The following is a 13733-nucleotide window of genomic DNA, read 5'->3' as shown; positions in this document are numbered from 1 at the left end:
ATTGTTAATAATAAAAAGCATACTCAGAAACAAAATTAAGTGCTTCAGACTGCATCAACCCAAATATTTATTCATAATAAATTTTACTACTTTCACAAGTGAATGAATGGGGTGTGACCCCTACACCATGAAGGCAAAAAAGAAAGCAACTAAAAAGGAAATACTAGACACTCTAATTCATTTGCAACTTCTCGAATTTAGGTTATTATTAGTTTTGATACTAAAAGATGCTTCATGCCTTAACATTAGTTATATTGTAGAAATTAAATATTTTTGCAGACTTTGATGGCATTTTTACAATATTTTTTTCAAATAAAATTTAGAAGTCAAAATAATGTATACTCTTTTATAAGTTACTTTAGAACATAGGATAGAACTCAGTCTCTACAGAGAAGGATAAAGTCTTCTAAAGAAAATTGTTTTGACAAAAAATATAATTAGTGGAAAATTATTTTACCTCTACAGAATTAAGAATATATGTTCTTTCCACAACAGTATCTACTACTGAAAATAAAACTAATGAAAAACCTCTTGCAATCACAAGATATATTCTGATATGTTTTTATATCCATCCTCCAAATTTTAATTTGTTAGGTAGGTACACTCTGGAAAGATAATCTGATGATAGGAAGGTCAAAGCTTGAATTTCTGCCTTCATTTTAGAGTCTGCCATTATTTCCATCTGTCAATAAAAGTAAAGTACAGCTGTGACCAAGTCCTGTGCTACACCTCTATTGACTCAAACCTAGTAAATTTAGGCTTGTTGTATTCTCAGAAGCCACAGGCAATAGCTTTTAGGTCAGCCAAGACATTCCAGAGCATGGACATCTCTGATAACTAGGAATGGTCTGGTGTGTTTATGTAATTTCTTTCTTCCCCCCCCCCCCAAAAACTATGATGCAGCCATAGACGATGGGTAGAGAACTATGATGAGGATAAAAATAGGTCAGCTCCATCCATCTGATCTTATCTATTAGCATTCGTAATTCAGTGTTTCAACAACCATTTACTGCCAAGCACCACTCACATTAGTTGTTGGTTATATAAAATTTCAAGGACGATATTTACAGAATATTATGTGAATAGCCACTATGAAAGTTAAAGGCAATAAAACATACAACACTTGAATCTTAGAAAGAAACATACTTCTTTTCTCCAAAATGGTTGGCAAGTAACATAAGGTCTTTTCAGGACACTGTCAAGTTTCATCTGGTCCCGTTTTGTCAGCGGAATTAAAGTATCTCTAGGTATATTTAACCTAGAAAAAATACATGAAAAAAAATCAGCAAAAACAGAGTGCTTCTATAACTTAAAGGTCACATATTTATTTGTATTTATTATACTATGTCAAGGAACTCAGAAATAACAGATAAGATAAATCCCTCTCTTAAAGCCAGAATTTGGGAGATGTCCTAGATCAGCAAGGATTCAAGTTCATAGTGGATGTCCATTCTAAATTGTCTTCCTTCCCGTCACACTCACAGGACAATGACAAGAAGAACACAGACACTGGTATTACACACAATGCCAACAGCACTCCATCAAGTGCATGGACACCACCGTGGCTCCCAGAGCATTACAGCCTCGAAGCAGGGAACTATGGAATATGCGTGGCCAGCAGCAGAAGTCACTATGGGATCTCAGGTTCCACTGAGCACTTCATTCTTTGTAATTCATTGAGAACATTCAGGGCCAAGGACGTTAGTCTATCTCTAACTTATTGTCACTCAAGCGCACGTGTGTGCACACATACACACACCCCTACCTAGTTTTAAGTTTTAAAAAAAGTGGATCGTAACTTTTTCTTGGTGTGTGTTTTAAAAACAGGACAGGAGAGGTCCAGGATTTATGGTATAGACTACTTTTTGAAGTCACAAATCCTGGATTTCCCAGGAGAGCTCTAGTTTCAAATAGTCTTTTTCAATGTCCCCACAACTATGACCATTTGCCAGTGGCAGCTATCAGATAGGGTGACAGTTTGATTAAAAGTTGAGGGGGGGGCACCTGGGTGGCTCAGTTGGTTGAGCAACTGCCTTCGGCTCAGGTCATGATCCTGGAGTCCCGGGATCGAGTCCCGCATCGGGCTCCCTGCTCAGCGGGGGATCTGCTTCTCCCTCTGGCCCTCCTCCCTCTCGTGCTCTCTGTATCTCATTCTCTCTGTCTCAAATAAATAAATAAAATCTTTAAAAAAAAAAAAAAAAGTTGAGGGGGGAGCTAGAGGATTTCCCGTGAAGCTGTGTTTGTGTGGCTATCACACTTTTTAAAAATTTCATTGTCCATTTATTGGGAGTGGCTTTGAGGGCACTGATGGAATTTATGAGATGCAGCTGGCGTTTCTCCAAGCCCTCCACCTTAATAATTATCAGATCATTTATCCTGAATTTGTGTTAGGAAAGCTCTTCATATAAACAGATCACCCCCAAGAGATTTTGACCATGACACATACACCAAATGGAACAAAACTTTGATCCACTAGAGTGTAAATATTCAAAAATCAAAAACTAAATGTTTTCTCTTATGCCCACATTTTGTAAGAAGTGGCAATCACCCAAAACCTGTTCATGTTCCAAATTTAGGAAACAAGGACCAGGTACCAGGGTTTGCTCACTGCTTAAAGAAACCCAATAAACATGTTTAAGTTCATTCATATTGGCCAATTAAACAATAAAATATTTTTAAATATCCCATTAGCAGAGATGAATAAAAGTGATCATGTCCCATGCTGAGGGACAGGTGGGCTCTCATTCTCCAGGGAAAACAAAATAATTAACCTATCAGGAGGGCAGTCAAAATCTTAAAAATGTGCATACCCTTTGACCCAGCAATTCTGGGAATTCAGCCTTGGGGACTAAGGGACTAATTAAAGATGCGGCCGAAGATTTAGTTACAGGAGGGACCATCAAAGCACTATTTATCAGAGATTTGGAAACCACCCAAATGGCTGACTACGAGGCACTGGCTGAATAAACACTGGTACATCCAGAATTGGAACTCAGTAAGAGAAGACACTAAAATGAGGTCATGGGTACGGAAAAGTGATTTCATTGTTGTGTGAGAGAAGCAGATCACAAAGTAACAAAGTATGATCCCATTTTTGTGAAAGAGTTATGGCTATGCACAGAGTGTAATAATAATCTACAGTGGTAAAGCTGTTCATCAGTAGGTGGTTTTTATCTTGTTACATAATGATTTTTTTCTATAACGAACATATATGTTAAACTTGACAAAATTTAGGTTCCCAAATGTTAAGTAATCTTAAAATGAGATTTTTTTTATGAAATTAAAATTTTAAATCTATGGTAAAATTGATTCATATGGCAAACGATGTTGTCAATGATTACCATTTAACTAGATTCAATGTCTTATACTTTCAGAGTATATAAATATTACAAAATCTTAAAAAAAATAAAAATATTACAAAATCTTTTAACCATAAAGGTAAAACAAAAACTATTTTCCAGCTGAAAGTTCAGTTAACCAAATTCATTCAAGCATTTTGGTAATTGAAACAGAAACATCGATGAATTTAATTCATAATTCTATAATCCTGAGTCATAGTGACAATATAAACAAAACACATTAAGAGCTTTCCCATAGAGTCACTTTTACGGCTTATTGTTAATATTATGATGAGGCATCATTTTAAATATCCTAGTTTTACTAAAACTTAGATTAATCTAACCGTTTAATATCGGAAGGGAGGAGACCAAGCCATCGAATAGCTGGAACTGTGAGATTATGGGCCTCAAAAGACATTGCCTAAAATAAAGAGCAAACGTGCATTAGGTGAGGCTAAATTGCAGAAAACCAGCAGACTTGTTATCGCAGCCACATTTTTTACTTATTAAGGAGGATAAATACAAAAGCCTGCACACTTCCTGAGGCCACAGAACCAAGAAAATCACCAAGACTTTTGCTAACCTGGGCTTTCAGTGAAGGTTTTAAAACTGCTCTAGGATTTCTGTCTTGATTTCATATAAATTAAAACTACAAATGAACCTCTCTGACCTGCATTTATTGTTGTTTACGATTCTGTATTTTGACATCTTGCTTCACCATCCCTTTTGTCTGAATATATATGTCATATAAACATCTGTTGGGGACACTCAAGGTGTATGCCAGTGGTGCCCAAACTTTATCATGCCTCGGAATCACTTGGGGTCCAAGCCCAGAGATTCCAATTCAGGAGGCCTGGATGGGGACTGAGCTGTGCATTTCTAGCAAGTTCCCCAGTGATACCAACACTGTCTGGGACCATACTCAGAACAACTGATGTACAGACTCTAGTGGTGAAATTTGGTGATGTTTTCATTTTTCCTTACGGTGGGTGTAAAGGGAATTGGCAATGTCAGAATTCAAGGTTATATATAATTTTCAGAGTTTATTTGGCAATCAGCCCTTGCTGTTACCCTGAGGTCCCACAGTTACTTCAGCAGACTGGAAGAGTGAAGGATAATAGTGTCTCTTGCCCACAGCTAATCCCACTCTGTCATCTGTGGTCACACTGGTCATGCTGGAAGCTAGGATCACAGCCACTAACACAGATTGGCTCTAGACTAGGAGAGTAGCTCCCCGGTACACTGTGGGGGTCCTCAGCCAACTAAGGGCTGGTAAGAGAATGCAGCAATCACTCTGATGAGTATGAACTATCTCAATAGTGGAAAAGGAAAAATACTTTTCTGTACTTACCATAGATCCATACTTGTAGATGCACATTATTTCTATGCCTGTGAAAAGAGTCACCTTTATGGTTAGTCTCCTTGCACATCACAGGTGTGCGCTCTCACGTTTTATCTAACACCTGCCACTTTTATTTTCATAGACACTACCAATAAAAAACTTGTGGTTCAGTTCAATGGGGCAAAAATAGCAATAAATTGCCTCAAATGACTATAATCATTAATTTTAATCTGATGATCATCTTCTTTTAAGATAATTCATGAAAGTGTTCTAAGAGCAGAAAAGCACAGCTATACGTAGGATGAACAGGATTCAGTTCGGACGCTGCCTCAAATAATCCAACGACAAATCACCATGTGGATCGGCATCGACAAGAGCGAAAACAGGAACGTGAAATGTATCCCATAGCTTCTTGACCAAAAGTCTTGTGTTCAGATCAGGTACCCCCTTTCCCTAAAAGCAAGAGTGAAATTATGCATTTTAATTCCAGCAGAATGAAACTGACAAAACCTTTTCCTTATCTTACCAACAGCTTAAAAGTTAGACAAGTTAGATCACCTTAAATTTCAGGTGGAAGACTAGTGTGGACTGTGAAAAATGCACAGTCTACACAACAGAGTGAAAAAGCCCACCTACATTTGTCACTGTGACTCAGCTATCCCAGTCCTGGGAAATAATCCTAAGGAAACACTTCAGCAGAAGCAGAAATAATAAAAATCGGACATATCTACCAACAGGGACATGGAGAGGCAGCATCGCACATGTCATTCGTCATTCGGCAGGTGTCCGATTACTCCAGTGTTATCAACTCCGCCCACACGACCCTGTAGCAGGAAGCTTACTACCCTTTGCTCACTGATGACTGTAGCTGCCCGTGTGGCATCTCAATGTATGCTTCTGTCTTCTTTGCCATTCTTGGTGCAGATATATATGTATGTATATATATGTATAGAAAAGCAGGCTCCCTTTGATGGAATTCATGCAATTACCTGATCTACGAACCTGCGGGAGGCAGAACACAAAGCAGCTCCGGCGTTACCATATTATAGTTGAGGCGAGCAGCCATGGGAGAATGGCATGTAGGTGATTCTGAGAGCCTGTGCAAACTCACTGTGGCATTAGAAAATCACTGGTATTTAAGAATTGGGACCACCAGGGGCGCCTGGGTGGCTCAGTCGGTTAAGCGTCTGCCTTCGGCTCAGGTCATGATCCCAGGGTCCTGGGATCGAGCCCCGCATTGGGCTCTCCACCTAGCAGGGAGCCTGCCTCTCCCTCTCCCTCTGCCCCTCCACCCAGCTAGTGCTCTCTCTCTCTCTCTCTCTCTAATAAAATTAAAAAAAAAAAAAAGAATTGGGACCACCACCTTGATTTTAGTCAGATTTGAGGATGTTTAAATAAATGCCTTGGAAATTCTTACTCCCTCACCCCAAAGGATGTGCCATATTGATAAGAGAACATGGTGCGAGCTGTAGAGATAATGTTATAAACCCCTCTTGCCAATCACCAAAGTAGTATGTTAGTCTTGGCATTGTAGTAAAGGGAAATAATGTAATACCGTAACCATGATGCAAGGGGACATTCTGTTGCAAAAGTTGTCATCCAGGAGTCGCTGAAATGTCGCATCTTTTTCTACAATTAATAGAAATTTCGCATCTGTAATTAAATCTGTGACGTTAAGGCTGATAATTCGAAGACAAGAATATTTCCATTTAATCGCCAACTAAATAGTGATAAATCAATTCTAAAGCAGCAATAGATATAGTATATGCCTTTTTGCCTTCAAATATATAGACATCGATTCACATATTTAGATACCTGTCTCTTCTACTAGACAGGGAGCCCCTAAAGCAGAAACCACGTGTGTTCATCTTGACCACTATAGGGTCTAGCTTGATGGTTACACATTATGAAGCCTTGGCTTATCAAAATAATGAACGAATGCACATTCTACAAGGTTAAATAGTTTTACCACTCAAAGGATACTTCGAATTCCTTGAATATTAGATGGCACAGCAACAGCCTAAGTTAACAAAACAAGAGAGTTTTTATTTTAAATAAAAAGCAAGTATAGCCACATTTAAAAATGTATCATAAAAATCCCATATTTTCATTTTTCTCTGAATACATCAGTCATCAGAGATTTATTCCTCAATAAGGAAACAGTAGGAAACAGATTTACCCCTAAGAAGACAAACGTGCCACCCAAACTACTTCCTGGCAGGTGAGAATCTCTCAGAAACTTTGTGGATACGTGGCTTAAGTGGCAGAAAGTGGTGAATCAAAGCCCTCCTATCCTAGAGCACACAGGCGTCGTCTTGCTCATTTCCAGACTGCTGTGCAGGTTAGTGCTGTGGGCTCTCCAGGTGCCAAAGCCCAGCAAATAGTTCAGAATTAAATAGATCAATTTCCAAGCCAGGAAACTGTATCAAGATCACATAAATAACCATGCTAAAATAGCCAAGCTCCATTCTACCTGAAGACAACAATACATTTTTCAAAGGAAAGCATTATCTTTGTTTATTGTAATATGACATTTGACAACTGGCGTATTTTAAAACTGTGTAATGGACAACCCCCTAAAGCATACGCTTATTCACCCTTCAGTTTTATTTGACCATCTCAAGCTCCAAACTACCCAAGAAAGCAGGAAATAAAATACATTTCAAAAACAAAGGATCTGAGGGCGCCTGGGTGGCTCAGTCAGTTAAGCGACTGCCTTCGGCTCAGGTCATGATCCTGGAGTCCCGGGATCGAGTCCCACATCGGGCTCCCTGCTCTGCGGGGAGCCTGCTTCTCCCTCTCCCCCTCCCCCTGCTTGTGTTCCCTCTCTCGTGGTGTCTCTCTCTGTCAAATAAATAAATAAAATCTTTAAAAAAAAAAAAAACAAAGGATCTGAAAGGGAATTAAAGCAAGTGACACTACTATGCTTACTGTGGAACCGCAGGCACAATGCACACTGGTGCCGTCTTCCTCCATGTACCTTAAATTGCCAGCGATTAAACCTTTCGATGTAGATAACTGAAAAAATAATGGCCATATCTGAACACTTTTTCACTGACATTTTTTTTTTAAGTTTATTTATTTAAGCAATCTCTACACCCAGTGCGGGGCTCGAACTCATGACCCCAAGATCAAGAGTCGCATGCTCCACCAACTGAGCCAGCCGGGTGCCCCTCACTAACATATTCTGTACGGCTGAACCAATCCTCACGTTCACCTGCCAGATTACATGTATTTCAGCTCAGACTGGAATTTAAGAAGTAAAGGAGAAAATATGTAAGGATATTTAGGAATAAAAAATATTTAGTAATTCACCTGTTTTAGTCCATTCATCCAAGGGAATATATTGAGAGTAGATCATTTAAATTCATGAGGAAAATGTAGTATCAAATAGGATCAAAACAAAGCACAGATTACATTTATTTTTCTATTATGATTTTACACAAATCTTCTGTCTTAAAATAAGATGTTTTGTATTAAATGCTACTTACTATGTGTAGACTCATCCTCGGCACTTTTAACATACAAGAAATGTCATTGATAATATTGTCCACGACAGTCTGGTTACCAAAGAGTTGGCTGTCAGTATAATATATGTCTCTATGAAAGTTAAATATATATTTTTAATTAGCCATATTCTCTTTGACTATGACAAGTATTGGAGTATTATTTGTGGGAAGCTTTAATTGGATGAAACACACCGTATAAAGAAAGTAATTTATTACCCATAGTCTAGTCTAATGTATCATTTCAAATCATAATGGGAGTTAACCTAAACTAACTCTCAGGTTGCATCTTAAAGGAGTAATTTACCAAAACAAGTATTTACCTTTTGGTTGCATAAGTGTTGCTCTGTACTAATTTATAAATCATGGACAATATTTTAAGAATTAGGGCTGGAAAATAAGATACAATAAACAAGTTACTCATCACTTCTCTCATTAATTCAAAACACACCCCTATCAAGGATTCCAACTACCCCCAGTTACTTTCCATAACATTAAAAAAATTATCTTTCCCAAATAGAAGTACTGAGTACAGAATAATAATTTCCTGAAGGATCAAATAAATTGCTGTCTGAACAGCAAAACTGAGAGAATATTTTTCTACTGAATCATGTACCTTGAAAATTTATTTTGGAATTATAATCTGCTTCCGTGGTTATTGACAATGAAAAATTCTGTAACTTTATTTCAGGTCTAAGGGTGGTCTATTAAAGAACAACTAAAATTATTCAACTAGGAATAACTAAACCCAGAAAGTAACCAAACTTACTTATTTTATTACTAAAAGCTAAGAAAGATTAATTTACCAAAATTTTTAACTGATTTTGGTGAATCACTTTTGATTTTTCTCGTGGTACAATGAGATACCATCTGAAGACCCACAGAATCTTCAAACCTGTCATTTTGTTGAAAGGCAATAAGATAAAAAAGAATTAACGCCTGAACACCAAACAATATACACTTAATGTGCTCTTCTGCACATCACCTAAATCCATATTTCTTCTCAACAGAGCCACTGAAGCTTTAGGACAACTTCATTTATAATCTTAGATAATTCCAGGTGGTAATTAGGTAATTAGCTTTGTGACATACAGAGGCACTAAAATAAAGTGTTTAAAATAAGTGAATTAAATACCTTTGAGTATCATGTATGTGTATTTAGTGTATAATGTGTGACATTTCATGTATGTAAACTATTTTACCTATTTCACAATTTTATTAGCATTTTGCTCATTTTAATATTTACTCATTTGTTAATTTTCCTCAATTTAACAAGTTTTGAAATATTGTATTTCTGATTTACCTCCAAAATTACATTAAATGAAATAATTTATATTAGGTTGTTAAATTGAACTGCCAAGCCTGTCCTAAAGGTGGCAGAAGGCATCAGGCAAATAGGTTGGGTGTTAGCTGCCTGAGGGCTTGATGAAATCCATTCTCCAAAATGATGTAAAATATGATTCAAAAGTTTACAGTTTGTATTAATTATACTGACCATAAAAGAATACTTAGTGACTAAAGAGACCCCAAATTACTTTTATTCTGCTTCTGTAACTCTTACTGAGAACTATTGTAGTGTTTTTCATTATTTAGATTCTACAGGCTGAGCATCTGAAAAACACAAAAGATGCAAGCAGGTTGGAGGCTTTGACAAAACTGTTTGCCGATTTTACCTTCTTGGACACATGACTTAGCAGGGGGGAGATCTACCAGGAGAAAGAGCCTTTGAGATATGCTCTGTGTTCCAGATACATTTATTTTCCTTCCAGTATCAGGATTGGTTGTACCTCCCCTGAACAAGTGGTTTGCTTTTGCAGTATTTCTGCAGAATTCCACTGGTCATATTTCCCCCATTTGAGTGCTAGACATTCTAGCTTAGATCCCAGTTTGGAGCCTGTTTTTAGCAGAACTGTAAGACTTTATCATATGCATTTTGGATTCTAACCTCTTCTGGTGCTTCATTTGTTCTTCCTAGCATTGTCTTCCCTTTGCCTTATCTTTCACACCCACTTCTAGTTTATAAGACCTGCTTATGAGGTATGTATTTTGTAAACTTCCTTCAATCCTTCTCGGCAGGGTAAAAGCAGTAAAAAGAATGAAATCAGACTAGAACTCTAACTCAAATAATTTCAAATAATGACATAGATACTGTATTTAAAAATTAAAAATGCCAAATGCCCACTTTATATTTTCCCAGCTTGATCTGTTGTCTATTGTGAATGCAGGTGCTTCATTCCTTGCCACGCTTGTGATGATGTCTTGGATAACACTTTCTATAGACGCAAGAACCTCAGAACTGAAACAATAAAGACACTATGATTCCATCTTAATTCTAAATTAGACCTTTACACTACGTAACGTTTCCCCAGATCAATAGGAAAGTAGGTTCTAGTTTCATTGGTTGTTTTTTAAGACTAGGTAATTCGCCTCCATACTGATCTCTCCCACTAAATTTTGACATGGGCATTGCACTAAAACAACAACCATATTTATACTGGTTACTTGCAGAGAAATTTCATTTGCTTGTAATTCTACTTCTCAAACAATTACCAGTTGAAGTAATATCTTCCTTTTAGACAATATTATTAACTAGACAATATGATTTATAAATGTATTTTAATCTCTTCGTATTAACCTACTTAAATTCAGACTTGTTGGCTTGAAATACTACTGATAAATGTTTTAATTAAAAATGATGCAATATTGGCTTTGAATTTAATTTCTTTCCCAAAAATGCAATGCAAAAATATTCCAAAAGAAATACTTCCATTGTAGCACATCACCCTGATTGATCTCGTGCCTTAAATCTGCCCTTTTGAATTTTAGTGATACAAAGAGAAAAAAGTTTAATCACTACCATGGAAAGACTTGGCAACCATTACAGCACTTTACAGAAAAATATTAAGACCTAGCCCAGTTTTCTGTGAGCTGACTTTTAATTTCACAAGCCATCAGCTTCAAAAAATGCTGTTCAGTTATAAATACCATCAGCATATTGCCCAAGAAGGGAAATCAAATTAAATCTAGAAAATGCGCAGAATGTAGAACGTTCCAATTCCCCCAGAAACTTCAGAGCTTGCTTTAAAATGCATGTTATCAGAAAGCAAATCTTAAAACAATCAGTATTTTCTAACACGGAGCGATAAAAACTGACTCAAAGAAAGATCTCATTCATTTTTCCAGTTTGAAAAAAAAAAGTTGCAAGGTAACCCTGTGACAAACTTGAAAATACGATTAGATTAATCTGCATCTGAAACTTAAACAGGGGACTTCCATTCTGTCCCTTCCTCACCCTCATAAGTTCTCCCTCAAACTCAATACTACTATAAAAATCTGTTTGCTTGTAGGTTTTCCACTTTTTTTTTTTTTTGTGGTGTTTTTGTTTTGTTGGTGGTTGGCTTAGTCTTCTTGAAAATAAGAAAGTAATTTGTTTAGGCTGAAAAACTTTGCTGATAAACCAGAAAAGCAGATCCAGGAAAAACAAAAACAAAAACAAAAAAAACAACCACCCAGCTTTTTAAATAAAAACGGTCAATAACATAAACATAGTCTCTGTAGCTAATTCCGAGCCGGGAGCTGGAGAGTCTCAGTAATCCATCTCTTCAGCACCTGGCTCTGACCAACCTCGCCAGCCGCCAACCGCTTTAACTGATTTTAAATAAATCACTTAAAACGTGTGTACGTTCTCTCCAAGTCAAGTGAATCGTTGTCTCACGATCAGCCACTTCCCTGTTCAGTTTGACAAAACCCGGATTGAGTGAGAACTCGCTACATTCATCTTCCCTCTTTCTCTTCACACACGCGCGCGCACACACACAAAATCCTGAAAGCTTTTTACGTTTAAATTGTATCCAAAAAAAAAAAAAAGTGTTTTAAACAAACGCAAAGCCAAACTGTGCCCTAAACTCCCTGACCTCTGAGAATCTCAGGAAACCGGCATGCTCCCGGAACATTCTAGAAGGGGAACATTCTAGAAGTCACCAGAGGCAAGGTCTGTCACCGGGCTTTTTGAGTTCAAAATAAGAGCTAAAAGCAGAAAAGAGAGGGCTCTGAGGAAGGAGCTTTCTCAGGGCTCACGAGTGGCCGGCGAAGGGGGTCGCTCCTGGGGCCTCCTCATCCCGAGCCCAGGGAGAGGCAAGGAGCGCAGCCATGTCCCTCCAGAGCGCCTCAGGACCCCGCCCCAGCCTGGCGGGGGACCGGCTCCTCTCTAACTTCCGAGCATGCGCGCCCCAGAGCGGGCCCTTCTACCTTGAGGCCTGGCGCGTCCCCCCGCCCACGGGCTCCCCACCGCCTCTCCTCAGGGTGGCCAGCAGGGAAGCCTTGTGCTGGTCCAACACCGCGAAGAACGAGGCCTCAGGCCCCATGGGCGCAAAGGCCATGAGGGCCGACAGCAACGGAAAGCTCCAAGAGCAGGAAGCCCACTAGCGCCCACGAGGGCCCTGCCGGGCGCTTGCCGTGCGCCCTGCCTCACAGCCTCCCTGGCGACGGTGGTCACTTTTCACCACACTTTCGGGCTGGGCATGCGCACACCTAGCCCCCAGGGCATGCGCATAACGCCTCTCATTGAGCGGAGTGCGCAGGCGCACAGGGTTCAATCAGGTACAGTCCCACCTGGGGGGCAAAGTGATGGGCCCAGTGGGGACCAGCATGACATGTCTGGGATATTGGATCCAGTTTTCCTTGAAATGGATTTATGGTGTTTGGGTTTTTTTTGTGTGTGTGTGTGTGTGTGTGTTTTTTTTGAGGGGATAAGGGGCGGTATTTAGGGAAAACTAGTACCAGCGATATTTCATGAAAAGTAGTAGTTTTGGGGGGCGCCTGGGTGGCTCAGTTGGTTAAGCGACTGCCTTCGGCTCAGGTCATGATCCTGGAGTCCCGGCATCGAGTCCCGCATCGGGCTCCCTGCTCGGCAGGGAGTCTGCTTCTTCCTCTGACCCTCCTCCCTCTCGTGCTCTCTGTCTCTCAGTCTCTCTCTCAAATAAATAAATAAAATCTTAAAAAAAAAAAAAAAGAAGTAGTTTTGGTGATCCACCTGTGTGCCGGGCGCAGCGCTAGGCCTGGGTTCAGCTGTGATCAAGGCAAACAAAATTCCTGCCCTTCTAATATTTTTATAGTAGCCGCTCTCTTAATTCTCATAACCATCCCAGGAGGTTCCTGATGTGGTCATGGTGCTTTTGCAGGAGCGGAGGAAAGTGAGGTCCACAGCTGAGTCAGACTGGGGTAACACCCCAGCTTGGTCACTCTGAAGGGTCGCCAGATTTAGCAAATTAAAATAAGGGCACTCAGTTAAATTTCAATTTCAGATAAACAACTAATACTTTTTATTTTAAAGGATGACTAGGTCCCATGCAATCCTTGAGACATACTGTACTGGAAATTGTTTTGTTGTTTATCTGAAATTAGAACTGAACTGGACATCCAGTATTTCATCTAGCAATCCTGACATTGGACCACATCCTTGCCTGGCAGATTTGGTGAGCTGTCCCCCCTTCCTCCTCGCCTCCCTGGCTCTGAGCCTTTGAGCAGAAGCTAGGAATCCTGAAGCCC

General features: G+C 39.2%; 1 protein-coding gene across 2 annotated transcripts; it reads right to left on the bottom strand.

Moving 5' to 3' along the window:
* Window positions 1–562: 562 nt before the first annotated feature.
* Window positions 563–12565, bottom strand: SPO11 (SPO11 initiator of meiotic double stranded breaks). Of its 2 annotated transcripts, XM_035025439.1 has the most exons (13): window positions 12435–12565; window positions 10369–10482; window positions 8993–9081; window positions 8510–8576; window positions 8172–8280; window positions 7612–7698; window positions 6664–6700; window positions 6236–6345; window positions 5034–5133; window positions 4690–4727; window positions 3683–3759; window positions 1147–1258; window positions 563–682 (listed from the first exon to the last, which is right to left on the bottom strand). In XM_035025439.1, exons 1-13 carry the CDS (start codon window positions 12563–12565, stop codon window positions 563–565), a joined length of 1191 nt encoding a protein of 396 aa, XP_034881330.1. The 2 variants fall into 2 exon arrangements, with proteins under 2 accessions (XP_034881330.1, XP_034881331.1); XM_035025440.1 differs by lacking the exon at window positions 10369–10482.
* Window positions 12566–13733: the final 1168 nt, after the last annotated feature.

The sequence above is a fragment of the Mirounga leonina genome, unplaced genomic scaffold, assembly GCF_011800145.1.
Source record: "Mirounga leonina isolate KUSES-001 unplaced genomic scaffold, KU_Mleo_1.0 Mir_195, whole genome shotgun sequence".
NCBI classification, from domain to species: Eukaryota; Metazoa; Chordata; class Mammalia; order Carnivora; family Phocidae; genus Mirounga; species Mirounga leonina.
Note: the sequence above shows the minus strand (reverse complement) of the source record. Positions and strands in the feature narration are given on the sequence as shown.